At 38.6% G+C, this 27,727-nt stretch overlaps 3 protein-coding genes and 1 pseudogene across 6 annotated transcripts; 1 reads left to right on the top strand and 3 right to left on the bottom strand.

Annotated features, from left to right (window-relative positions):
* The first annotated feature begins 400 nt into the window (after window positions 1-400).
* Window positions 401-1,965, top strand: LOC148932979 (uncharacterized; annotated as a pseudogene).
* A 4,908-nt stretch (window positions 1,966-6,873) lies between these two features.
* On the bottom strand, window positions 6,874-12,255 carry LOC125221649 (squamosa promoter-binding-like protein 14). Its single transcript, XM_048123835.2, has 11 exons — window positions 11,973-12,255; window positions 10,607-11,247; window positions 10,300-10,493; window positions 9,306-10,132; window positions 9,126-9,200; window positions 8,940-9,047; window positions 8,749-8,866; window positions 8,416-8,551; window positions 8,190-8,331; window positions 7,504-8,094; window positions 6,874-7,423 (listed from the first exon to the last, which is right to left on the bottom strand). The coding sequence occupies exons 2-11, from the start codon at window positions 11,218-11,220 to the stop codon at window positions 7,031-7,033; spliced, it is 3,198 nt and encodes a 1,065-aa protein (XP_047979792.1). The 5' UTR covers window positions 11,221-11,247; window positions 11,973-12,255; the 3' UTR covers window positions 6,874-7,030.
* A 6,722-nt stretch (window positions 12,256-18,977) lies between these two features.
* Window positions 18,978-21,119, bottom strand: LOC125189945 (uncharacterized). Its single transcript, XM_048087452.2, has 7 exons — window positions 20,995-21,119; window positions 20,252-20,815; window positions 20,094-20,183; window positions 19,953-19,994; window positions 19,701-19,868; window positions 19,354-19,635; window positions 18,978-19,243 (listed from the first exon to the last, which is right to left on the bottom strand). Exons 2-7 carry the CDS (start codon window positions 20,810-20,812, stop codon window positions 19,100-19,102), a joined length of 1,287 nt encoding a protein of 428 aa, XP_047943409.1. The 5' UTR covers window positions 20,813-20,815; window positions 20,995-21,119; the 3' UTR covers window positions 18,978-19,099.
* Window positions 21,120-22,072: 953 nt separating this feature from the next.
* Window positions 22,073-25,365, bottom strand: LOC125210647 (Auxin efflux carrier family protein). 4 transcript variants are annotated; one of them, XM_048110209.2, is made up of 12 exons: window positions 25,190-25,365; window positions 25,046-25,093; window positions 24,459-24,650; window positions 23,955-24,034; window positions 23,756-23,880; window positions 23,512-23,633; window positions 23,223-23,441; window positions 23,071-23,163; window positions 22,893-22,993; window positions 22,774-22,826; window positions 22,517-22,702; window positions 22,073-22,437 (listed from the first exon to the last, which is right to left on the bottom strand). In XM_048110209.2, the coding sequence occupies exons 3-12, from the start codon at window positions 24,591-24,593 to the stop codon at window positions 22,310-22,312; spliced, it is 1,242 nt and encodes a 413-aa protein (XP_047966166.2). In that variant the 5' UTR covers window positions 24,594-24,650; window positions 25,046-25,093; window positions 25,190-25,365; the 3' UTR covers window positions 22,073-22,309. The 4 variants fall into 4 exon arrangements, with proteins under 4 accessions (XP_047966166.2, XP_047966158.2, XP_047966174.2 ...); XM_048110201.2 differs by lacking the exon at window positions 25,046-25,093 and having other exon boundaries at window positions 25,190-25,364; XM_048110217.2 differs by lacking the exons at window positions 25,046-25,093; window positions 25,190-25,365 and adding an exon at window positions 24,740-25,017.
* Between the last annotated feature and the right edge of the window lie 2,362 nt (window positions 25,366-27,727).

Here is a 27,727-nt window from a genome sequence, read left to right as displayed (position 1 = left end):
ATCCACTTGGCTACAGAGATTATGAGAAGATTCGAGACCAAGAGAACCGTACCGCGATGCACCATTAAAATTGATCTCAGGAAGGCTTATGACACGGTAAATTGGGAGTTCTTGCAGGATGTTCTTGTGGGTCTTAATTTCCACCCGCAATTTATTGAGAGAATCATGGAGTGCGTCACCTCTCCTACCTTCTCAATTGCCGTTAATGGAAGCTCACACGGCTTCTTCCAAGGTAAAAGGGGATTAAGGCAAGGTGACCCCATGTCCCCATCCCTCTTTATCCTTTGCATGGAGTATTTCTCTCGTCTCTTAGTCTCACCGCACCACATCTCAACGCTTTAACTATCATCCCTCATGTATTAATCTTCGGATTACGCATTTAGCTTTTGCTGATGATCTAATGCTCTTTGGCAGAGGAGATCTTGGATCCATGCAGGTATTGGCTGACGCGATAAGGGAATTCTCAGAGTGCTCGGGACTCGAGGTCAACCGGGACAAATCTAATATTTTTATTGCAGTCACTATGACGGCCCGACAACGGGCGAGCATCATTGAGATCTTTGGATTCCCAGTTGTCGAGCTGCCCGTTAAGTACCTTGGCATACCGCTTGCGTCCAAAATGCTTAAGACGGCTGATTACTCTCAACTCATTGAGAAGATGGCCTCTACCGTCAAAAAATGGAAAGGTAAGTCCCTCTCTTTTGAGGGCCGCCTCGAACTTATTAGATCTTGCTTGCAGGGGGTCGAAGCATATTGGCTGCAAGCTTTCCCGCTCATCGGAACGGTCATCTCGAGGATTATGGCTATCGCCCGGCAGTTCCTTTGGGGTTCCAAGAGTGCCAATGTTGCGTGGAAAGACGTGTGCCTACCGAAGGAAGAAGGAGGACTGGGACTTCGAGACTTGGAAGCATGGAACTCTGCACTCCATGCTAAGATCCTCTGGAACGTCTTTGCAAAGAAAGACTCCCTTTGGATCAAGTGGATCCATACGGAGATCATTAAGGATGCGAATTTCTGGGACTGGACGCCGAGAGTCAAGCAAGACTCAACTCTTATCAAACATCTCATCTCTATCCGAGACGAACTGCTTGGGAAATGCTCGAGACAAGAGGTTGCGGAGCTCCTTACGAAATGGAATAACCCGGCAGGTACACGTGAAGCTTATGAGTGGTTCCGACCTAGAGGTGAAAGAAGATTTGGGTAAAGTTCGTTTGGAAAGATTTCATCCCGCCTCGGCAATCCTTCATCACGTGGCTGGCACTCCGTGGCCGATTGCTGACCCGGGACCGAATCAAGTTTATGGATATCGACCGGACGTGTGCTCTTTGTGAGGCGCACGAGGAATCAGCTGACCACTTTTTCTTCAAGTGCACCGAAACCAAAAAGGTATGGGAAGACATTAGGGGCTGGATTGCACTTTGGAGAAATATTTCCACCATTCGGAGTGCTATCAAATGGACGGCTAGAAATCGGACAGGATCCGCCATTCTAAAGAAGGCGAGAAGAATTGCGCTCATGGCTACGGTCAACTTCATTTGGAAGGCTAGGAATGCGCACATCTTCGATGGTAAGAAGTTTGATGTGGGCCGGACAGTCCTCCTCATCAAGACCTCCACATACACCATCCTCTTCTCTCAATTTCCCGATGATCAAGTCACCCAACACCTTCCAGATAAAAGGACGTAGAGTCAAGAAAAAGCTTTGGAGTGCGAACCTGAGTATCAAATTGCTGGAGTGTCTGTTGGTTCTCCTCACTTGGGTACTCTTTTTCCTCTTAGGGTCTTTTTTCCTACGGATTTTTGGTCCCGAGAGGTTTTAACGAGGCCCGACCCACCCTGGGTTGTGATGGGAATCATCTACAGACATCTTGGGGCTTGCCCCGTTACCTTTCTTCCTTCCCTTAGGGTTTGTTGCCCTTAGTGGTTTTGTTGATTTTGATGGATACCCGGGCCTGTCCGGTTTCCGTCTCCTTGGTTATGCCCAAGCGGATGATTGTAAACATTTTATTTTCATCTATTCATTGATTTATTTATAAAAAAAAAAAAAAAATAACTATTTTGTTATTTTGTATACTTGAATACATTTACTCAATCATCAGTAAGGAGTACTAGTATAAAATAAGACTAGCTACGACACCAGCTCCCTCATTATTTATTACTAATAGCAAAGAAATTCCAATATTGAACAATTGGGTTATAGCTAACCTCCTTTTGTATGAAGAATTTATCATATAGACTTGGCCAGCGACAAGTTGTCTTTTCTTCGACATGTCCTACAATAGTGCATAGGCAGTGAAATTAATAGAATATAATAGTATGTGGTTAATGCTAAAATGGGACATGATCAGTGTATTTCTGTATCTGTAATTCTTGAAGAATATATGGAGTACCTTCTTTTGTTGTCTTGTTAATAATTCGGTGAGTACGTTATGTAGTTTTTTTGGAAATGTGGAATGATATTTTATTCTAAAATTAAATTTAAAAAGAAAACAGTAGATTCTTGTTACATTTAGGTGGATGAGTTGCTGGTGCAAGCAGGCTAGAGCAATCTTGTTTGTCATATCTGTCTTATTTTCTTTGCTTGGTTTAGCAAAGAATTGGGAGTAAACATGAATTTATCAACTACTCCATATATTAACTCGTTAATGAAAATTAGGAAACAGTACTCTCTCCATTTCAGGTCAATTGAGTATTGTTTTTAGGGCATCCACAATGGGACGCTCTAAGCGACGCCCTATGCACGGGTCAGCATTTTATCCTCCTCCTATTCCACCTGCAGTGGGACGGACTATAGCCCGCCCTAAGCGACGCCCTAAGCATTTTATTTCTATTTTGTATTTATATTTTTATGTTTGCAAATGTAAAAATAAAAATAAACATATAAAAACAACACAATTAAAGGGAAATTCTAAATTTACTTAATTAAAAAAAATTTACAAAATAAGAAATAAAAAAAAAACACTAAATACAAAAAAAGGAGGCTAGTCTAGAGAAGTCCCAACTTGCGGCTGAGGCCATCGATCATCCGCTGGATGCCCTCGATATGAGCCGGGTTGGTCGCCTGCATGAGGGCGGTGTGCGCGTCCAACAACGTCGTGTAGTCGGAGGAGGCCGCCAAATCCGCGTACGCATGGGCTGCAGTCGAAGTCGCGCACGGCGTCGAACTCGGGGTCGGCGACGGGGCCTAGTCAGGCGGCGCGGCGGAGGAGGATGTGGCCTTGCCCTTGCCCTTGCCCTTGGCAGCCTTGACGCCAGGGGGACGCCGGGAGGACATCGGTGTGCCGGAACTCTCATCCTCGAACACCGGACTGTTGAGGTCCATTGGAGACGCGCCGCTATCGCTACTTGTATAATCAGCGAGGGTGCGCTTCGACGCCCTCCTCCTCGCCGCCGTCAATTGGGGAATCACACCACCAACGAACTTATGCTTGTCCCTCAACAGCGCCCAGGACTGGTAGTGCTTGAAATCGCCGTACAATTAAATGTACGACTGCATCGTTTTGTCCCGCACATCCACGAGGCTCTCGCCACTGGCCTGCTCCCTCTCGCACTTCTCGTACTCCCCCGCGAAAAACATTACTTGCTTCTTTATTTGATCCCAGTGCTTGCGGAGCTGCTCCCTGTGGCGCTTGTACGCGTACGCCGGCTTGGCCGTGTTGTATTTCTCGGCGATGCGCTCCCAATACGCAGTCACCTTCTGGTTGTTGGCGTACACCGGATCCTCCGAAACATCAATCCAACATCTCGTCAAGACGATGGATTCAGGGTCGGAGTAGTTCGTCCTTCCCGGGGCAAACTCTTCACACGCCTCCGTGGTAGGCAACTTCTGGGCTCGTGCCTTGGTCAGCTTCTTCTTGGTGGCGGACCCAGATACGGCGGCGGCGGAGGGGCGGTGGGGAGAAGGCTCCATCTCGGACAACCCATACGAATCGGTGCTGAAGTCGGGATCGTACTCGGCGTTAGTGTCGAATGGCCGGTATTCTTCGGGTTCTGTACCCGGCCATCGTGCACCACCGAACATCGGACTATTCGGATAATCTCCGGAATCCATTTTGCTTGAAATGTAGAAAATGTAGTGAATTTGAGAGTGAAGAGTGAAGTGAAAAATGAAGTGAAATGAAAGGAATATATAGGTTTTCAAAATTTAATAATATTTTTAAAAAAACGGAAACGCGTCGCATCGTCCGTGACCCATCGTCCACGTCGTCCACAGTGGCGGACGATGGGTATCCTCCGCGCATCGTCCGCGGACGATGGGTAATCCATCGTCCACGGTGCTGCAGTGGTCGCATCGTCCGCCCCATTGTGGATGCTCTTATTTTGGGACATTCCATGCTTAATTCAATGACGGACGTAGGAATTGAAACTCGTGGGGTCGAATACAATAGAAAATAATAATAAATAATATTTAAATAATTATTTTTTTTAAAATATTTACTTTAAATAGTTTATTTCTAATTAATTTTTTTTTTTTGAAGTTATCCTTAAATATTTTAAAACTAATCTTATTGATGTTTATCAATAATATTACAAAAAAATTAAATAAAAATATAATGAAATTACCATTAATAAAATAATAATAGAATTATAATTACTCTTAATTAATTTATAACTCTTTTAACTCTCACCACTTTTTAGAGTAGGCCCAATTATTTAGCCCATTTCATACAAAAGTAAAGTCATCTCCAATCATTTACACCAAACTCAAACTCATTTTGAGTACATATTACATCAAAAAATAATTTTACTCCAACCATTTACACCAAATTAAATATTTGCATCATTTTTGGGATTTTGTCTCACAAAACTTTTGTATAACACCAAATATGGTGTTGTTTCATAAAAAAACACCAAAAATGGGTTTGAGTTTGGTGTATGGTTGTAGAAGATTTCTACACCAGAACTCATTTTTGGTGTATGATTGAAGATGGTCTTAGAATTAGAATTTGGAACACACGTCTTCTTCTACATCGATTCTTTCCACAGCAGCTACCCCTCCCTCTTCCTCTCTATCTCTCATCTATTCTTTCTATTGTTATTATGTATATCTTTTATTTCCCGCAAAGGATGAAGAATTGAGGTGGAGATCTGTCTCTTGGCGTCAAGGCGGAGTTCCATGAGGTCGAAGGTGGAGTTGCACCGGATCTCAGAGGTTCTTTAATGGAGTTTCCGGCGGGTCTCGGCGGACGACGGTGGGGTCGGTCGACCCCACTCGACCCCACCTGGGTCCGTCACTGATGCTTATCAAGTCATAACCCCTTTTAGCAAAGAGTAACACATTTGTTACTCTTTACTTTATTTTCACTAGCAAAATGTAACATATTTTTTCACTATTACTCTATTCTCTCTACTTTTTCCTCTTTCCTACCTTATTATCTAGGTATATTTAATATGTGCAAGAAATTGATTCTACTACCACCGAACGAGGAAGTAAGTTAGATATATTCAAAATGAAAATCAAAACTGTTCACTGTTTAAACTATAAATAGAAGTAGCATCGAGAAAGTTCCAGTTTGAATGAATGTATGATAATTGATATGACCCACTCAAACACACGTCTCTGATACGCATTGCCGTTGGCAACCCTAAAATCTCAGCCATCAATTCACCATGTGATTCCAAAAAAACAATAGTTTAGTTGGCTTCCTTACCATGGCATATGCTAGAATAATTTAATTAAAATAAAACCTAAATTAATGATAGTTAAACTTGCTTTATGTACATACTCCCTCTGTCTCCCTCTGTCCCACTAGAGAAACGTTTTCCTTTTTGGGTTATCCCATTAAAAATGAAACGTTTCTTAAAATAGAAATAATTTTATCTCTACTTTTCTCTCTTTCTTACTTTATTCTCTCTTCTTTAACTCACAAAACAACACTACATAAAATCTTGTGCCGAAAAGCAAACGTTTCATATTTATTGAGACGGAGGGAGTACATTTTTTGTCGTAAACAAATGGTCATTTTACAAAATTGATCTAGAACAAATACTTTTCAAAAATCGAGTCTCAAACAAACGAAAATGTTGCATGAGTCGTCCTTAGGCAGCGTATCCCACTGCGGGTGGGTGCTGGGTCCTTCGTTGGACAAGATCATCAAAAATGTGGCACAGCGGAAGCACTCTCAGCTCGTTTCACCTACATCTGCTCTCGACAAGCTCGAGGCTCTTTCCAATGACCCCTCTGATCCCGCCTCCTGCTCCCTTCCTTCGGCCTCTCTTCCTTCATTAATTTTTTATCTAATCAAACAATACCGCCTGATTTCCGCCAAGAAATACAATGGAGTACTACAATATTAGAAAACAAAGCCCACCCCAGTATGATTCCAACATGTCCTTGTATGGTAGGGCTCTCTCCTCTGCCGCCGCTTCTCATCCGACCTACGCTCAACGGTCCTTACTGTACCCTAAGATCGGCAGCGCCGTATCATGTCTGCAATCCTGTCTCACCATGTTATGCCTCCCGGCTTCTTCGGCGACGTTTTCGTTTGTTTGGGAATCAAATTTTGAAAAGTCTTCGGCGACGTTTTCGTTTGTTTGGGAATCAAATTTTGAAAAGCGAATGTTCTTGGCCAACTTCGTAAAACGGCACTAAAACCAAAAATATACTCTAGCCACGGCTGCAAAACCAAAAGTATACTCCAAAACCAAAAGTATACTTGACCTAAAATCGAACAAGCACACAAGCATATGTTGGGTGGGATGTGGAATAAATGAAATGGTGGTGTCCTTTATATTTTCTCGTAAAATCAGTTACATTCAATATAGGAAATAAATAGAGGCATTGTACAGTTTTCACTTTTCAATGTGCAATGCCCTAAATTTATTTTCTAATGGAAGATAGGAAGGAGGATAATTAATCCTACTCATCCAAACAAACAAATAATACTAATAATGAATTGAATAAACACTATATGATTCTTTATCAGAGGTACATTACTTATCGAACGTGCCACCATTCAACTCTCACTCTCCCTCTCTCTGAATAAATTATAAATATGTTAAAGGAAGAAAAACGCAACGAAGGCGTGGAGTTAGCGTGGGCCGTAGTCGAGGTTCTCCCAAGCGAATGGAACCACACAGCCGACATAGGGGTGTCCTCTTAGGAAGACACAGACACAGACACACACAGCAGCAACGAGGAGCATTGAATGTATGTAAGGTTGTTGAAGCAATCCTTGCGAGCCTCCATACCTTTTGCTTTCTAGTCGATACTCTGCAACTGCACACCTGGAGCATTTTCCCTTCTCCTCTACTTCCAATGGCTTCCTCTCATTCTCAATTGGTACGCACACCTCACCATTTCTCATTTCTGCAACTTTCCGCGCAACAAGCTCATTGTAAGAATGATTGTTCCTCATCAAGGCATACGCATATGGAGACAATCCGTTGACATCCAAAGCAGAATTCCAGCTTTGCAGACCAACCTACACGAGTATTATGGTGAAGAATGTCATTTGCAGTTCACTGTTACAGTTGTTGAGGAAGAAAACAAAATGGTACCTACCTCCTGAGGATCACTTATTAGGGCATCGATCAAGTCTTCTGAGGAAGTTGCAGACGCAGCCAGATGCAAGGGAGTGAGACCACCAGGTCCAGCTAAGTTAGGTGTGAATATGTACTTCTCAGAAGCATCATCAGGATCGATAACAGAGTAATGGATCAGCAAATCAATCATCCTCCTGCACCTCCTTCTCACTGCCCTGTTCAAGGGGTGAATTTCCCATAGCATTGTCATAGATTCCATTACTAACCCTTTCCTCCCCAAATTTAGTTCTAGTAGGATGTCCAGGAGAGTTTTTACCAAAGCACAAAAGTCATGCTCGACAGTGAATATAAGAAGAAATTTGAACCGATTAAGCCTGTAATCTGGGATCTCATACAATGTAGAGTTTCTCTTTCTTTGAAATAGCCAACCAAGTTCATCCAAGAAACGAACGACTTCTTCCCTCGACCAAGACCTTTCTGTACTCTCAAGGTGATCACCACCAACTTCAGCACTGCCATTGATATGAGGCTCAAGGAGCCCCAACTCATAGCAGATGGTATTATCAGCTATTATTACTGGGAATGTAGTGCCTCTAAAACTATTTTCAACCTGTAACATTCAGAATGTCAATGATCCACATGCATTGTTATTTTCATCCAGGGGTGGGTGGTGTGATAAGAACCGAAAGCTCTGAAAATTGATACCTCAACAAAGCAGCGACCAAGCATGTTACTTGTTCCATCTATCTTAAAGCCACTCAAGATTATTTCATCGAGTGCAGCGTCTTGGCACATTGATGCGCAAACTTCTTCTATATTATACCCATCTGCATGTGTGCAGTGTACCCTGTGCATAAAAAAAGAAAGTTGCATAATGAAAGAAAAGGAAGAATCAACAATTACTGTTCAACTGAATACCGATCGCACATACTTGGTCCCTTGGGTTGTCAAACCTCTCCCCCTCAATACAAGAGAGGTCTCTTGCCCGGAAACAACCGCAACAGGAGACACTGATACCAGTTCTGGCATAGCAAAGCCTTTCAAAGTTTTGTAGAGACGGATTTTCCCTGAAGATGCATAAATGTAAGGAATAAGTACAAAGAGAAAGTTAAGAGAACTCAGTGAAATAAATGGAATTAAGAAAATTAAAATTCTTCAAAGAAACGAATATAAAGGCTAAAACTAGCAACATCCTCAGCCTAGTAATGTCCTAAAACCTTCAGTGGTTGGAATGACAAAGAAATACAAAAGGAACAAGGCTTACCATCTTTATAGGAAGCCATTTGTCTCTCAGTGCAAACCAAAAATCTTCCATTTCCCCAGAAGCTTATGTCAGCACCTTTTACTAAAGAGCTGACACAGTCAAAAAGGTTTTCTTCTATCTGCAGCAAGAAAGAAAGCTGGTCAATAAAAAGCCACACTAGCGAGGAATCTCTATCTCAGAAATGCACTCACGTGATCCCAGGCATACAATGGCATAGATAGATACAATGAGAGGACTATGCAACCAGGCCTGATAAAGCTCTCCATTTCTGATGGACTGTTAGAAAGCCAATTGAATATCTGAAAGTAGAAGCACCAATGCCATTAGGTCTTTCCAACAATTGTCCAGATGGCCAAACTAAAGGAACAAATACTAACCTGAGTTCGTAAAGAGCAAGGCAAATGGCTGGGATCCTTGTCAAATAGTTTGAAAATGATTCGACCAGTGCGATCCTAGTAAAAAGATGTGAAAACTGTTAAGATATGCTAGGTAAACTAAGAAGAGAAGCCACGATAAAAATATTGGTAAAAGATACCAAGACAATGGTCCGCGAGTACCTGAGAATCAGAATTCAGACTGGGTGGTGAATGATCAGTTCCGGAAGAAGATGCATAACCAGCTTGGTATGGAGAACTTTGAATCGAAGCATTTTCAGCAGGCTGAATTGAGCCACCAAAAAGCCGAAGTGATGTACTGCACCCATTGCTCATGGTTGATTTTGCACATGCAAGTTCATCTTCACTATTTATAAAATGATTGCACTTCATAGTGTCTCCTGAAGTTCGCATAGGAAATAGATCACGCACAAGAGGTGGTGAAGATGTGGGTGATATATCTTGTGAAGGATTACTACTGCTGGATGAAGGGTAGGTTGCATTTAACGGCAACTTCCTTGAACTATTATCTTCAGGTGATGAACTAAACAACTGTAAATGCAGACTTGGACATGTCTCTGGAACATGACAATCTACTTCTTCCATGGGTGAATTATGGCAACTTGTACTACTCCACTCACCTCCAACGGAACCTTTTTGTGTATCTAGACGTGTGGCATTGTCAACATCGGGTGATTTACTTTTTTCAAACTCACTTTTCTCTTTGCTTGGTTGAGATTGTATTTCCAAGGCATCAGAAGGCACTCCAGGAGCACCTGAAAGACCAGCAAGTAAGTCCATGGTCGATGGGGAAGAAGCATTTGCACTCATTTGGTTCTGGTTTTCAGAATGTGCATGATCAGATACACTTCCACTTGTAGACTTCAAATGAGGTAGCTTGGCTGCTATGATTGCCGGCAATGGCAAGGAATTTATTTTACTAAGAATTTGTACTAGCTGATCTTTATCAGGTAGAGAGGAGACTTTAGCATTCCTGTCCTCTGGGTTCCCTATGATTTACAGAAATAAACAATTAGCAGAATGTCTAATGCATGTATGCAAGTACTTCTAAGGACAGCACAAGAGCTACCAACTTAATTTAGCAAATTCAGACTACAGAAGAATCTTAGTTGAAAACACTTCACAGTTAAAAAAACTTTAGTAGCTAGCATTATACCTTGTGGACGAGTTAGTGCTGCCAGTAAATTGATGACATCCACCTCGCAGTTGATATCATTGTGGGAACCACTGGGAACTGGCACCCGTGGAGTAGCATCTTCTGGCTGAGTTTTCCTCCTCCTTCTATTATGTCCAGCAAGTCTGCGCCTACAGCTTCTCTTTCCATCATCAAATTCAGAAAGTGGGTGAAACCTGATATAATAGAAAGAAATTAATACTACTGAATATTCAACATGTGAATCACCACAGAATTTTAATACTAATGCGATCCACAATGCTTAATGAAAATGATCAATATCACAAACCTACTGCACTGTTGGCAGAACCTTTGCATCTGTCTTCCCACTAAAGCTTTACCAGCTTTGCTGTGCACCTCACACACCTTGTGTCGCCGGTGATAATCCTTGGCAGTACAGAGATCTTCCTTGCAATCATCTACTTGACACATAGGACGGTTAGCAGTACTAGGTGATCCAGACCTCACTCTCTTGCTGGGCCTCGACACAGGATGTGTCTCTTCCATTAAATTCATGCTACCATGGCTGCCATTGCTCGTGACTTGTTGTTCTCCACCTCCAAGCTTCAGTAGAAGATTATCATCATCTTTTCCGATTTGAATATGCTCTGAGGGATGTAAAGAACTATTCTGTGCTTCATTGTTCCTTGACAAGTCTGGTGGCACCTGTGAGCCTCTTTTCACTTGGTCTCCATCACATTGCAATGGTCTAGCAATAAACCTTGAACTATCCCAATCCCAGGACTTCGGATTCCAATTATCCAGAGGGTTCTGATTAACATAACAAGAAGAGTAAAAAGGCACACTTCGTTTCTTCACTATTGGACGTGGACTGCAAAATCTTTGTGCCAGTGCTTGGTGGATGACAACTGGGGAAGCTACTTGTGCACCTGCCTCGTCCATATGAACAAGATAACAACTCTACAACTCCTGAAAATATAAAATACAACCTCATCATACAAGAAAGTTAAGGATATCCATATTTGTAGCTAATAGGTGTTGAAACACAAGTTCTAGGGAAAATTTATTGGATTAATGTTAAACGTAATGAACTGCTATTTGCTAATATCACTTGCTGACCATAAACGTGTATACTCCCAATTCCCAATCAGCAAGTCATAAACCAGAACATTTTTACTTAAAAGTAGAGCAGGGTAGATATGTCACCGTTCTGATTTGGACTTAACATTCTGTTACCCTAACAAATTTGTTACCTTTGCCCATACAACCAATATATTTACTGGTCAGCTATGGCTCCGACGAAAATAAACTCGGTAAAGTTATTGATGATAAAAAAAAAACAAGCTTTGGATAATTTATACAGTGGTGTGCCTAACACCAACACAAATCTGTACATAGTCGATGATTCAGAATATAAGTAGCCTAATAGCAAAGAATATTAGCTGGAAAGGATTATGAATCCCAGTATTCCCCAACATATGAGTATATAAAAAGATGAGTAATTTCTTTGAACCAAAATTCTCGAAAGCTGAATCAAATTGTAGCTGAAGCTAGTCGCCTAGGGAATTAAAGGGAAAGAACAAATTGAGTGCAGGCCAATCAGTAATGATACTATGAGGTCAGCAAAAGGTGAAATCAATATAGTAATCTCCAATCACAGACATACATATGGAAGATGGAGGAAAAGAGGGCACCTTCACGGATCAAGGGATTTCATCGAAAATAGTCGGTTTTGATTCGACTCATCTGAACATTCAAAATCAGAGTCAAGATTTTTGACTTGAGAGCTACCAGTAGTCGTCGTCTTCCCTCTGATGACTCAATTAAGAGTAGTAGATTTTTCAAGGGGTTTGGCAGAGACGGACTGAATCTTCCAAAAAAACGAAGAAAGTAAGGGGAGATCTATGAAGGTAAAGGAGGAGTGAGAAGAAGATGAATGGATTGAGCTTTTCTCTCTCTATATTTTATTTTGTTTTACACATTTACCTTTGTCGTCCATCTTTCTACCATGCTTCTCTTCGCATTCGTAACTATGTTGATCGAAGCTTTTCACTATTCACTTTTTCAATTGTTATAACAGAATTTGCATTTTAAATAAGTCGCGAGTATTTTTTTAATTATTCTCTAATTCCATATTTTTATTTAATTTGTATTCATAAAATAAAAATAATCTTTAAAAATTTGAAAATTACTTAATATAAGCTCCTAAATTACATTTAATTAAAAATTACTTTACATTAATTATAATTATAAAACTATGTGACTAAAGATGACACACTTTTACTTATAGTTTATCTCAACCAACATATTTTGGTAACTTTTTCTCTAATTAATACACTCAACCATTTTTTTTCTCTCCAATTAAACACTTACACTCACTATTTCTCTCTTCAATTAACCACATTAACAAACAATTCCTAAAATCTCGGTCCGACTAAAAAATGTGTCATCTTAGTCAAGACGGAGGGAGTATATAAATTGTGGTTGTGTCGTTACTTAATTTGTTCTCATAATTTGTTCATGTCAAATTGTCAACTATGAACTTAACTTTGCGAAGAGAAGCATGTCAAGTCGTTTTTTTTTATAAATTGAAGCGGCACACTTTTGAGATGAGGCGATTCCTAAGCTATAATCAACTTTTTCTTCTGCATGATCAAGCATTTTGTTTAATTCATCTTTTTTATCATGGTATATGTGCATGCGATGCGAGACCAATGCCTACACACAAGTGGAACGGAAAAATAAGAGTTACATCCCTGTTTGATGAAGCATAGCACTCGTTGCATCTTTCTTTCAAGCACTTGTAACGTGACAGATAAAAGTGGACGAGGCTAACTCTTTTGGGTCTTCACACCCTTATCCTTATGACTGTATAAGTTGTGGACGTTTCGAATTTTTGCCTGTGAGGCACGTGTGATGAATGAATTGTAAATACTCCAATAAATTAGCAAAATTGCGTTGTTGAATAAAGTAATGAAACAACTTACCATAATTAAATGAGATGGGCCATCTCATATCTAAAAGACATTTTCTCTTCACTTAGTTTTCTTTTTTTGTGTGCTCTTCATCATTACTCACTTTTTCCATTTCACCACACCATTTAGATATATAAATATATTTCCTTTGTTCCGCAAAACTATAATAGTTAGGATTGACATAATTTTTAATACATAATTACTAAAGTAAGAAAGAAGAAGTAAAGTTAGTTGAAATTGTATAGTGGATGGTAGAATCCATAAATAAGAAAGTAAAAGAGAAGGAGAAAAAGATTATCATAAACAAATATGGACTATTTCTATGGAACGAAGAAAAAAAAATGGCTTATTTATATGACACAGTGAAGCCCACAATAAAGCTATGGAGGGCTGCCTATTTCTAGGGATTTGTTATCCTTTTATTTATTTTCCATATCTTTTAGTTAATTAAAATAAAGAGTTCTTTTCAATTGAAAAAATTACTCTATCAGTAGTCTATTTAATAAAATTTGTTCAAGGAGATAGGGCATCATTTTGGCCAATCAGTTGTTGATTTCAATCAATAACCAAGATACAACGACGAACAATAACTAAATAAAACGCAAGATCAACACCTCAACACTGGGGTTACGTGGTTCGACGCAAAAAATTCTACTTCCACGGAAAATTCACACGCTATCTTTATTCAACACCAACAGAGAATTCAAACAGGAACAAGTTACAATCACTCAAGAAAACAGAATGAGAATTTGAACAAGAATCAGCAAACACAAGCTGATCTTAGCAACTGGAATGAGAATCCTCTTCTTCCCAAATTGATCTACCCTTCTCACTCTCTCAATTTATTGATGATTGAAAAACTATCTTCTGACTATTCAGCTCCTTGAGCTACTTATATCAGTCCAAATCAACGGTTCAGATCAAGAGAAGAAACCCCCTTTTATCACAGTCGTCCGATCGTTGATTAGTTAAATCCAACAGCTTCAACAAACTTTCAGCTGCTCAGGTTCGATCCTTTTCAAGATCACTTTCCCAACAATCTCCACCTTGGTCTTGAAAACTGATCGCGTGCCATTTCCATTTCCAAACTCTACCTTAACAGTCAACCATCCCCACCAGCTTCAGGCAGTGCCTAAATTTCGAAACTGATAAGGCTTTTGTGAGAACATCTGCAACATTGTCTTATGTACCAACTTTCATCACTTTTATTTCCCCTCCTTCAATAACATCCCTTATGAAGAGCAATCTGATGTCAATATGCTTTGTTCTTTCGTGAAAGACTTGGTGTTTGGCAAGACATATGGCTCCATTGTTATCACAGAAAATGGTCAAAGATTCTTGAACTAATCCGAAGTCAGCTGTGATTCCTCCGAGCCACATTGCCTCCTTTACTGCCTCAGTGAGAGCAATGTACTCAGCTTCAGTTGTAGATAACGCCACCACAGATTGTAGAGATGATTTCCGGCTGACAGCTCCACCAAATAACTTGAAGATGTACCCGGTCTGAGATTTTCTGCTATCAATGTTGGAGGCAAAATCTGAATCGCAATAGCCCATCATAGGATCTGCCTCACCATTCTCAGACCTTCTGTACTCAATTCCCATTTCTTGTGATCCCTTCAAGTATCTAAGCATCCATTTAATGCAAGCCAATGCTCTTTGCCATGCTCTTTCATAAATCTACTTGTTATGCTTATAGCATGTGCCAAATCCGGTAAGCTCAATGCTATACATGACACTGCCTATGATGTTAGAGTATGGAATCAAACTCATCTCTGCCCTTTCTTCATCATCTTTGGGAACATGAGTGGTTGACAACTTAAAATGCTGACCAATAGGAACAGATTTTTCAATAGAGTCTTGCATCTTGAATCTGCTAACCACCCTTTTTATGTAGTCAGCTTGTTTCAAATATAATCTCCCTTCCTTTCTGTCCCTCAATATATCTATCCCCAATATTCTTCTTGCCTCTCCCAGATCTTTCATTTCAAATCTATTCTTCAAGCTTTCTTTTATCTCTTGCACCTCAGTCAATGTTGCAGCAGCAACTAGCATATCATCAACGTATATGACTAGAAAAGCTACTGCCTTTCCTTCTTTCACCATGATGTATACACAATTGTCATAGGCAAATTTCTGAAAACCAATATCAGCAAGGTAGGAATCAAAAGTTTTATACCATTGTCGGCCGCTATGCTTTAGACCATAGATGCTCCTTTTGAGCAAGCATACCTTGTCCTCTTGTCCTTTCACCTCAAAACCCTCGGGTTGCTCCATGTAGATAGTATCTTCTAACTCTCCATTGAGGAAGACAGTCTTCACATCAAGCTGGTGAAGTTCTCAATCTAACTGATTAACCATGGCCAACATAATCCCGATTGAACTGTGCTTGAGTACAGGAGAGAACACCTCGTTGTAATCAATTCCTTCTTTCTGAGTGTAGCCCTTGGCTACTAGCCTCGCTTTGAACCTGGTCTCACTTTTCAGTGCACCTTCAATCTTCTTTTTGAAGATCCATTTAGATCCTACAGCCTTCTGTATTTTGGACCTCTCCACTAGTATCAAGTACCATTTTTGAGTAGAGATTCTATCTCTTCTTGCATAGCTCTTATCCACTGAGCTCTTTCCACACTCTTCATTGCTTCTTGGAAGTTGGCTGGCTCATCATATAATATCTCCTCTGCAACACACAGAGCATAAAAAAACATAGCAAAACCTTTATATTTCTCAGGCAACTTGCCCTGTCTCCTCGGTCTGTCTCTGGCTATTTGATATGATCCTCTTGCATTTTCAGTGTTTCTAGGTAGGCTAGCAAGGTTTGGTGATTCTGGTGAATCAGTAGGTACTCTATTTTCATATCTGTCAGGGGGCTCCACCTCAAGGTCATATTCCTGAGTTTCTGGCTCCCGTTTATTTGCTGCATAAGGCATTTTAGTCTCATCAAATACAACATCTCTGCTAATCAACAGCTTCTTAGACTCTTGATTCCACAATCTGAAACCTTTCACTCCTTGATATACCAGAAATACACATTTAACAGCTCTAGTACTTAGCTTGTCAGTTTTCACATGTGCATAAACTCTACAACCAAAAGGCTTGAGTCTAGTGAAGTCAGGTTTTTCACCATACCACCTCTGATCTGGAACTTGAAACTCTATGGCTGAAGATGGACATTTGTTAATCATCTTGGAGGTTGTCATTACTGCTTCTCCCCAGAAATATTTTGGCACTGAGGAAGCTAGGAACATGCATCTTACTCTTTCCATGATCGTCCTATTCAATCTTTCTGCCACACCGTTTTGTTGTGGATTCCTTGCTACAGTCTTGTGTCTTCTGATTCCTCTAGACTTACAATACTCATCAAACTCAGTTGAGAGATATTCTAATCCATTGTCGGTCCTTAAGCACTTGAGTGCATTCCCCCTCTGTCTTTCCACAAGTGTATGTCATTCTTTAAAATTCTTGAATGCTTCTGACTTATCTTTGAGTATGAACACCCATAGTTTCCTGGAGTAGTCATCTATGATGCTCATGAAATATTTTCCACCTCCTAAGGTGTGTGGCTGAGCTGGGCCTCAAAGATCACTGTGTGCATAATCTAATGGAGCTTTGGATGTATACTTCCCTTTGAGGTATGATAGTTTCTTGCCTTTACCCATGATGCAATCTTCACATTTTTGGAATGCATCAATATCATTGCAGTCAATGAAACCATCTTTCTGTAGCTGCTTCATTCCCCTCAGTCCCACATGCCCCAATCTCTTGTGCCACAACATTGCATCTTCAGTCTGAACTACACAAGCTTCACCCAACATAGGAGTTGCATCAAGATAATACAGGCTATTCCTTTTTACTGCAACCATGAGAACCTCAGTTCCTTTTACTATCTCTAAAACTTGATCACCAGATCTGAAAGCACACCCCTTTGATTGCAGCACTCCCAATGATATCAGATTCCTTTTGATCTCAGGAATCAGCCTGACCCAGTAAGAACCACAACTGATCCATTACTCAATCTGATTCTTATTTTCCCAATTCCTTGAATAGCACACATGTGATTATTCCCCAACAACACAGATCCTTGGACTGAATCAATCTCATGGAACCATTCCTTATGTGAGCAAATATGGAAACTGCAGCCTGAGTCTATTATCCAATTCCCAGTAGCACTACTGCTAACCACATTCAAAACATGCTCCACCTCTGGTTCTTGAGCTGTATCTGATGAACCTTGTGCCTGAGCCTCTTCATTCCGCTTTCTCTTCCATGAGAAGCAATTTTTCTTCAAATGACCAGGTTTCTTGCAATAATGGCAAGATCTAGTCTCCTTCTTGTCATCTTTGTCTTTACTCTTCTGAAAATGGGACTTGTTGCCTTTCCCTGATTGGATTTTCCTTTGACATTCTTGACACTCAAGATCTCCCCTACACCAGAACTTCCCTGAAACCCCAATGATTTCTGGAGATCCTTAGTTTTTAATGCAGACTGGACTTCGACAAGAGTAATGGCCTTTTCTCTGCCAAACAACATAGCATCTTTAAGATGCTCGAAGGATTTAGGTAAGGCATTGAGTAATGCAATGGCCTTATCTTCTTCCTCCATCTTGGCATCAACGTTCTCAAGATCATCAATCATCTTATTAAACTGATCAAGTTGCTCGGCTATCGGTCGTTCATCAGAAAATTTAAAAGAATATAGTCTATGTTTGAGATATAACCTGTTTGTTAAAGACTTCACCATGTACAGCTCTCCCAGTTTCTTCCACATCGAAGCGCCTGAATCTTCCCTCGCAACCTCCCTCAGAACTTTATCATCAAGGTTGAGGATGATCACACTATGTGCTTTCTTCAAGATTTGGAGCTGCTTCTCGGTCGGTTTTTCATCGGAGGCCAGCGGCTCAATGGCTTCCTCCAACCCTTGATGAGTTAGTAAAGCCTTCATCTTGATTTTCCAGACACCGAAGTCATTTTTCCCATTGAACTTCTCCGTTTCTTACCGCGCCGTTGCCATCTTTCACTCGATTCCCACAGGCGGCGCCAGTTGTTGATTTCAATCAATAACCAAAATGCAACGACGAACAATAAAGAAATAAAACGCAAGATCAACACCGGGGTTACGTGGTTCGACGTAAAAAGTCTACTTCCACGGGAAATTCACACGCTATCTTTATTCAACACCAACGGAGAATTCAAACTGGAACAAGCTACAATCACTCAAGAAAACAGAATGAGAATTTGAACAAGAATCAGCAAACACGAGCTGATCTTAGAAACTGGAATGAGAATCCTCTTCTTCCCAAATTGATCTACCCTTCTCACTCTCTCAATTTCTATTGCTGATTGAAAAACTATCGTCTGACTATTCAGCTCCTTGAGCTACTTATATCAGTCCAAATCAACGGTTCAGATCAAGAGAAGAAACCCCCTTTTATCACAGTCGTCCGATCGTTGATTAGTTAAATCCAACAGCTTCAACAAACTTTCAGCTGCCCAGGTTCGATCCTTTTCAAGATCACTTTCCCAACAAGTTTCGGGACAGCAGTAGTCGTAGGCCTCTGCGGAGGATTTATATTTATGTTATTGTTCTTATTTCCCATTCAATAAAAGTGCCGAGAGATTCTTCCTTTTTCAGTTTTGTTTGCGACACAGTTGAGTGAGCTATTATTCAAGCACCTTTCGTGCTCGTCGCTTTTTTCTATGTTTGTACTAGAATAGAAATGCCAACTTTAAGGAAATTAATATCATATCCAAAAAATACTACTACTACTTCTACTAATTCTTTCAAATAGTCTACATACTGAGCGATACTAACTAGTAACACTAACCAACAGTATATATATACCAAATCTAGTAAAGAATATTTCTGCGACATAACATAAGAGTTATAAAAGTTATTAGGGTGATGAAAATCCACTTCATCTTCTTGTCTCTCGGAGTTGTTGTCTTTGCCTTTGCCTTTGCCTTTGCCTTTGCCTTCTTCTTGTTCCTTCTCTGAACACACAATGATCATTTCAGCTTAAAGATCATAGTACTATATGTTAACAATAATATTATAATTATACTAATACTAATACATGGTAATGTGAAGTTTAGTTTCTCACCTTTTCTATCTTTGACGCTTCTTTGAGCTTGAGCATGGCAATTTGTTGCTGCATGTTGAGTGAAGAAGGAGGTTCGCTTTGGTACTCAGGTGTTTCTATTTCATCTTGATCTCCCCCAAGCATGATTGAAGAAGAAGGTTCACTCTGGTTCTCGGCTGTTTCAATCTTCTTCATTTCATCATTGTTGAACTCTTGATTAGCAATGTTGAGTGAAAAACCATCCCTTGCAACTGTTGCAGCAGCCCTCTTTCTTTCCCTCAATCTTAATCTTTTCTGCCTCTTCTGCAATTATTCGAAAACAAGTAATTAGGAATGAATAATCAAATCAAAATGGTGTAGCTTCTCACCTTCTCTCTTTTTTCTTCTTCCCCCATTTCAACTTTCTGCTCTTTTCTCTCCATTTCTTCTACCTTGTCATTACTAACATCTTTCAAATCACCATTACTGTGCTTTGGTGTTACTACTGCAACACTCTCAACTTTGAAGCCACTAGCTTTGAGGGTTTCGTTTGGAGTCTGCAGACACCATATACCAAATTGAAACAAACTCAAATGAAACTATATATAGCTTTCCCAGAACAGCTGATCAGGAGATCATACCTTCAAATACTCCTCCGGAAACATCTCTTGTTCAATGGCCTCCTACAATAAGCCCAAATGTAAAAAAAATTAATAGTACTACTACTACTACTACTACTAAGTAGTAAGTATTGCATAACAAGTGCAAAGAGAAAGAAATACTTGGCCTTGGCGGTCCACAATCATAGACAGATGAGAATCTATTTCTTCGTACTTCAACTCATTTCCATGTTCATGACCATTCTGTTCATTCTAAGAGTAGAAATCAATGCTAGTTATTTTGTTAGTTATGCCAAACTCTAATGATGAATGAGACTCACCCGTAAATCTGCAAGACTGATTTGTTCCTTGAGAAATTTGTCATGAAAATTTGGAATGTTGATTGAAAAGAAGCTGGAGGCAAGCTCATGCTCATCAGTACTGAAAACCGAGGGTGCAATAGATTTCGCTTTGAGCTGTGTATCAGAATCACAATATTGCTCTCCATTGACATTAGATTTTTGTCCATTTACCTTGGTGGATATGTGGAATTTATTCTTGGGACAACATGGTTTTTTGAGTGCATCCACCCAAGTTGAAGGGCTTGGATCGAGAACTTTGATAGTATTTGGAGTAACAAGTGGAGGGAACTCATGGTTCCAATCAATGTCATTTTGAGTGGTTATAGCACCTCCCTCTCCCTCTCCCTCCACATTCACCTCAATACTTTCCTCTTCACTCAAATCGTTTTGAGTGGTTATGTCATTCAACTCCCCAACACCCACACACGTTTCAGCTTCAGCTTCAGCTTGAGTTTGAGTTTGAGTTTGAGTTTGTTTATCATCGCTTAGGACCAACAAATCCTTGCTAATAAGCATAGAGACATCACAATCACCCCTCATATTCTGTATCAACCAAACACATTAAAATCATTGATTAAACATACAAGCAATATTCCAATCACCTTCAAACTTATATGCGACTTCAAAATCAAACATACAATTACAAATAATAAGAATTACTATATATATATATATGAATGAGAATTAACAAAATATTGCTAATTTAGAGTGCAGAGGTTTACGGGACGGCGGCGGTGGCGTATAGCGGTTTGGAAATAACGGAAAACCTGATCTCCTCCACTATATATCCTACTCCACTATATAATCTTATTACTCCTCCTCCCTATATATAAGACTAGGATTTATCATCTAATACAAATAGGATCAGGTTTATCTCTATCGGGAATTGTTTTATTTAATGTTAATAGTTACTATTAATTAGGATAATCGATTGGACAAATATCTTATTTTCAACATAGTTAGTAATAGTATGAAGGAATTTGTTTTTCTTTATTTTATAAATGGACCAATTAATAATTTATGGACTCTTATCAAATACAGTAAGTAATTTATGGGCTCCTGCAATATTGATATTTGTGATGGACCATTAATGAAAATAACTCTAATATAATTCTAAACAAAGAAAATGAAGAGAGTTCAACCGAAAACACGTGATCGTATGGCAAATGCAAATTGGCGCTTAAGAGAGCAACCTTGGAGAATACACACCTCGTATGTTTCCCATCCATACAGATACAATAATGCCCACCCAAATCCCCTGCTGCAGCCAAGCAAGGTTTTTGACGTCTATGTCTTTGCTACACTCGATCAGTGGCCGCGGTTTTTCTCAATCTTAATTGATCTACATCCATGAACAAGAACCACGAGCTTGCTAGCTTCTTGTATATCAGTGTTTATGTAATCTCTAACCAACTGAAAAGTGAACAACTATATATATGCATTTTGTACACACCTCCTCCTAGCTCTGAGATTTGAGATATTTTGGTTGATTGAATTTTGAATGTCTCAGCTGAACCTGAATTGGTGACAAATCAAGCTCTCTTTCCCGGAGACTCTGCCTCTACACATTTTCAGGAGTAGTAATTCTTGAAATCCCAGCTCATTTTCCTACCTTATTCTCACTAATTTAAATTTGATGAATTCTAGTAAACTGGCATGAATACCCACAGTGGCATCAGCTGTTGCTGGTCTGGATGAGAGTGAGCCTGCATCTTTTAGGGGAACTATGCTCTCTTGGCCTCAATATATATTGTTGTAGGTAGCTCTCTAGTTAGTAGTATCTTACTATTCACATTGAAATTTGCTGGAATAGTAACTGTTTCATTTCATGTCTTCAACATCATTTAGTCGAAAGCACTTAAATACAACAAATGAATTTCGTCTACAACAACATTATCACCTACTACAGTTGAACTACAACACAAGCTAACATCCAAAATCATTAAAAAGTAACCTGCAGATCTCCAATCAAAGTTTGTTAAACCATCAAGTAAGTCGAGCATTGTGTAGCGCTATTCATCCCTTAGTAATGTGCGTTCAATAAGAGACGAGCCACAGAAAAAATGTTGACCATACAGTGAGAGCAACAGAAGCCAATGAATAACACCATAACATAATCACAGAGCATTCCATCTCACCAGCACCAAACAATTGAGTTATTGTTCCTAACATATCACAAGTAGCAGTGCTCAGTCATTAACACAAACCAACATCTTTGAAAATTGAAACGGAGAGCTGACATACCAATGTTCATTGCAGGGGGAATGGCAAATTGCAGCAAAAGAACAAACTCATACAGTGGATTATCATGCACTAAACCCAACCGGATCGCCCCTTTAACCACTGCAATGCCTAACAGCGGCAGGGCAAGGTACCGAACACCTAGAACTCCAAAAATAACAGACTTCTGAATTCCCGAACCTCTTAAACCTGCAATAGTTGAACAAATTCATTACAAACAAAAAAACATCACAATGATTAATTTTCTATCAGGCATCAACCTCTTAAAAGGTTTCCACCCATGACAAGTGTGACAGCTGGAATGGCTCCATTCCTGCAATGATTGACAACAACTTAAGACTAAGGTTGCAACTGAGAATTAGGTGCTAGAAGACATTACCCGATCAGAAGTGCAGTGTCTTGTAGTACATGGAATGGAGCTTCATCACCGATTAGCAGTCCTCGGATTTGTGGCACGAGTCCAACTACAAACCCGACAAACTGTGGACAAAAAGATACTAATGTTTATCAAAGTAGTGATGCTGCATGTGTTCTGTATGCAAGCAAAGAAACAATACCGCTCCTGTCGTTGATGGTGCTAATATCTTCTTCAAGTTCATCTTATTGAAAACTGACCCTAATCTTTGCTTTATCTTGTCTGCTACAGAAACCTGCAATCAATCTTTTACATTTAAAAAATTACTTTGTGTAAAAGATGCAGAGGTATTACCTGATGAGGCTTGCTCTCAAATCCATGTCCTAATCCCATTTCATGGTCTTCAGTTTCAGAAAGTAAAGGATCTGTCAGGCTCTTCCCAGACGAAGACGGAGAGCCCTCTCTTGATGACTTATGGGTGGGAGAGTCAATGATCTCGACTTCTCTTGAGCTCGGACTTGAGGATACTCTAACGATATTGTATACATAGGACCACAGATAAATTGCTCCTATCTGAAGCATAACAAACACACTCTTGAGCTTAATACAAGTAGCATGTAGTATATGGATTTTCAAAACTTACTGCCATCGAGAGTGAGGCGTATGCCATTCCGTATTTGACGCAAACATCACTGTCGCCAAAAGGGCTTCCACTCTCTCTACACACTGCTGGGATTATAATCAGAAGCAGGTTTCCCAAGTTCCCTATTTACACAAATGCACTAGTATGTTAGGTCATTGGATTCAAATTACAAGAAGTTGCTTGATTTAAAACCAAGCATTTATTAGAAGAAAATTCAAGAATGTGGTCGGGACTGGCACACAACCTGCAGCACAACAACCTATAACGAGTCCATGAAGATGGGAAGGAGGTCTCGTGAATTGAATGACCACCCATCCTAGCACAGAACCAAAAATGAACGTGATGAGGATATTAAAGGGCATGAACCACCTGCAGTTAGATAATATTGCATGAGAGGCCGGGGAAACACAGAAGTGCATTATTGGTATGTGAAGAAAACGTACAACTCAACCATGCTTTCAAATGTTAATGTGCTGGCTAAGTTGCTGTAGACGAGGGCTGGGTTAAAAACAAAGAACGTAATCTGTCCACACAAGATAACAGGATCATTTACAACAGATTGTGTTATTGTTTGGAAACCAGTAGACGTTCAAAGGCAACAATATGCACATATAAATACTTTCTAACCATACAAATCTTCACAATCTAGCACTATGCACTGTCTTAATTCATTTTCTAGACATAGCATCTGAACATGCAAAACTTTATGACGAGAAAGTTTATTGTATTTTCCGACTAACATGAAAGACTGAAACAGAGAGAAGCACAAGAACAAGCCAAAAGAAACTTCATTTTCAATCGCCAACAACAAATTTCTGTTTAGAGATGCTACAATATCTAAATAAAGCTGTAACATACATAAGTAGCCAAAAATGAGGATATACATACACATCGGGCAATAAACTCGCAAAGCTTATGATGGACTAAAAACTAGAAGCACAACTTACATTGTTCAAATGCTTCCTAGCATCGTCTCCTAGAATGTTGACGCGATCCACAGCAAGATACGAGCCCAACGCAGTCACCAGAAGCACTTTCACCACAGGAACAGAAGACGCCGCGAATAGATCCAAAAGGGCCATTTTTGCACTTTCCAAACAGCAATACCTCAACCTTTAAGCTTTATACCATCAAAGCCTCTAAATCACAATAACATCAGTTTCCTGACATAGTTGCAATTGCAAACTTCTCATACTAGATAATTTCAACTTTTGTGAATATATTCCACCTTAGCATTAAGCCACCCTTTTTCTTGGATTCATTTAATATCCAAAATGCTACCATGATTTAGGCATTCCCTCATTATGCAACTCCAAATTTAGATATTAATTTCAAGAATTGCTACAAAAATTCGGGCTACTAGTTTGCATATTTACTGCCATATTTATACTTTAACAGAAGCTAGCTTGTACAAACAACACTTGAGACTTTTATCTTTTTGTGTCACGAGTTTTGTGGATAATTATGCACCACGCCAATCAGAATCAACCCATCGCAATCAAGACTATTCTAGAGAGAGAGAGATGAACTCTACCAGAATATGAAATCCGGATAGGTAGCAGCAACCATGAAAAGATATAATCTTTCCCAAAAAGAAAGAAGCAAAATCAACATGCAATAAGCATATATAGTACTAGTACATAAAAGTCCATCAAATTAGACATAAAATTAAAGGTACCTTGTGTTCAAGAAAATCACGCCATAAACGAATGATGTAGAAATTTCGAAATCAAAGTAGATCACGTTTCTTCATCCTCATTAAAGAAAAACTTCTAGATTGGAATTAAAAAAATCTTTAAGCATTTCCCAATAAATATATAAGACTGAAAAAACAAAGACCCTTTTTTTTATTTCCAAGAAACACACTGCTCACACAATTGGACTAAAAAGAGAAAAGATTACGCACGTATATCTGCTGCATGCAGCCGAAACGGCGTCGTAGGATTCGCATTTATAGGTGGGTCTCCTTGTCGTGACTGGCAGTATTGAAATTCCTTTTCTAATTGTTATTATTTTAGAGTTAACAAGAGTCATAAAGATAAAGTCACGCAGAAAATAGGATTAAAAAATTATGCATAATGAATCAAACTTCGTTACTACCACATGTCCACATCTCTTTGTTTTCTTTATTTAATAGTCATGAGAGTAATCTATTGCTAACTAATTATCAATCTTAAATTGAGACTAATTTTTAACTATTAGATTAGAAGATTTTATGGTTAATATAATGTCAAGTATAATAGGTTTTAAATTTAAATAATTATTAATTAAATTAAAAGGGTATTAATATAAATTCTATATGTAGAAATTATAACTAACTACTTTCTCTCTCCTCAAAATCATCTCAAATCTTTAAATTTACATAATTCTCTCAATTTAAATTATTTTTTCGCAATAAATATATCAAATTAAAGATAATTTAATAAGGATTCCAACGAGATTTCAATTGCATATGTTCCGACGATGTTCGGGTGATGAAATTTGATAAATTATATTTCAATTTTCGTACATAAGCAGCTATTTTCAATAAATACAACAAAAAATCTCAATATATTGTAGGCAACATCTCAATATTATGCATGTTCAATCTCAAAATGTGTTGATATTTTCTTGTCCTTGTGTTGATATTCTAATGTCATATTGTTGATATTTGTAATACACAATGTTGATATAAAAAAACACTCACGAAAATTATCATATGATAACATAATGACGATATTACCCTTTTGTTGATATTTTATCTACTATTTATTGAGATTTTGTGAGCTTTAATCTCATCCACTCATTTTAAAATCCAAAGGTGGAGATTTAGTCTTGATTTTGGATTAGGGTGCTATAAGCATTAGAATAAGACCCGTTGTAGTATTATATACATTAAATATAAGACATTAATTAATTAGGGTGGAGGCATTTTGGGAAATAATACCCGATTATGTTGTTATATACTTCCTCACCCTCTATCCCATTAAAAATAACACATTTTTATTATCTTATTAAAATGAAATATTTCTTAAAATATAAACAACATTATATCTATTTTTTTATTTCTTTTATTTTATTCTCTTCTCATTAATTTATAAAACAACACAAAATAAAATCTGATGCCGAAAAATAAATGTGTTCATTTCTAACGAGGTGGGGAGTATTTATATGTCTAGAGAACATAAATGTACATTATTTCCCAAAAAAGATACTAGTACATAAGTTTAAACGCGTTGTAATTAGGATTACATGACTTAATAAATTTTATAACTCATGATTAAATGTGTTCATTTCTAACGAGGTGGGGAGTATTTATATGTCTAGAGAACATAAATGTACATTATTTCCCAAAAAAGATACTAGTACATAAGTTTAAACGCGTTGTAATTAGGATTACATGACTTAATAAATTTTATAACTCATGATTGTTACTTAATGATATTTATAATCTTATCATTATGAAAATGAAGCTTGTGGTTCCCAAATAACTCATACTTTCATATTCTAAACTTCTATATTTCTTTCGTATATGCTTAACAAATGTGGTCAGCAATGGTCTCTTATTTAGACCAAATAGGCAAATACACAATATTTAATGTCACGAAATTTTACACTCCGTCACCGTGTATGTACTCTACTAATTATTCTGGGATAGTTTCTGCACTACCTTTTCCACTTGCTAATATTTTTATTTGTGCTCATAGCAATATCAGCATAATACAAATTTGCTATTGTCAATTTCTGTTGAGATATGACGTAAATGCTTACACTTAAATTGTGTACAAGTAAGTACTACCTTAATCATTGGCGATGTTCATCTCTAAACTTAAATTCTATGGGATTTTTTTTCATTTATTCCGTTTATTTTCAGGAATGTTGTGAGTTTAAAGTAATTAATTTTTAATTGACCATATAATTTGATGGAAAATTTTATTTTTTGGACCCTTAAACTTACAAGTTACAAGGCTTGCCATCAAAAAATATTTTATGATTTAATTCAATGAAATTTAAGAGTTCGGAGATTTATTCAAGCATATAATAAGCTCAAGTAATTTATTAGTATTTTAAAGTTTAACCAATATTTTTTAAAATTAATTATGTAAAAAAATTATATTGGGAAGAATGAGTTGTTTTCTTAGTTTGGATATTATATTAGATTTTAAAAACCTAACCTAATGTTTTAATTTAACACACATGTTTAAGGTGCATCCAATTGGGCCCAATTGGACTTCAT

This window comes from Salvia hispanica, chromosome 2 (assembly GCF_029641045.1).
Source record: "Salvia hispanica isolate PSC_SH4W2 chromosome 2, Shi_PSC_v1, whole genome shotgun sequence".
NCBI lineage: Eukaryota > Viridiplantae > Streptophyta > Magnoliopsida > Lamiales > Lamiaceae > Salvia > Salvia hispanica.
This window is presented reverse-complemented; position numbering and strand designations above follow the sequence as displayed.

Coding starts and splice junctions, on each gene's coding strand:
- LOC125221649 (XM_048123835.2), bottom strand. CDS start 11,220: ATGGACGAGGCAGGTGCACAAGTAGCTTCCCCAGTTGTCATCCACCAA. Junction 9,048..9,125: donor CTTGCTCTTTACGAACTCAG/GTTAGTATTTGT, acceptor TTCTACTTTCAG/ATATTCAATTGGCTTTCTAA. Junction 8,867..8,939: donor CATTGTATGCCTGGGATCAC/GTGAGTGCATTT, acceptor TTCTTGCTGCAG/ATAGAAGAAAACCTTTTTGA.
- LOC125210647 (XM_048110209.2), bottom strand. CDS start 24,593: ATGGCCCTTTTGGATCTATTCGCGGCGTCTTCTGTTCCTGTGGTGAAA. Junction 23,442..23,511: donor ACGCCTCACTCTCGATGGCA/GTAAGTTTTGAA, acceptor GTTATGCTTCAG/ATAGGAGCAATTTATCTGTG. Junction 22,438..22,516: donor TCCCCCTGCAATGAACATTG/GTATGTCAGCTC, acceptor GTGATATGTTAG/GAACAATAACTCAATTGTTT.
- LOC125189945 (XM_048087452.2), bottom strand. CDS start 20,812: ATGAGGGGTGATTGTGATGTCTCTATGCTTATTAGCAAGGATTTGTTG. Junction 19,636..19,700: donor AAGAAGAAAAAAGAGAGAAG/GTGAGAAGCTAC, acceptor GAATAATTGCAG/AAGAGGCAGAAAAGATTAAG. Junction 19,244..19,353: donor AAGCGTCAAAGATAGAAAAG/GTGAGAAACTAA, acceptor TTGTGTGTTCAG/AGAAGGAACAAGAAGAAGGC.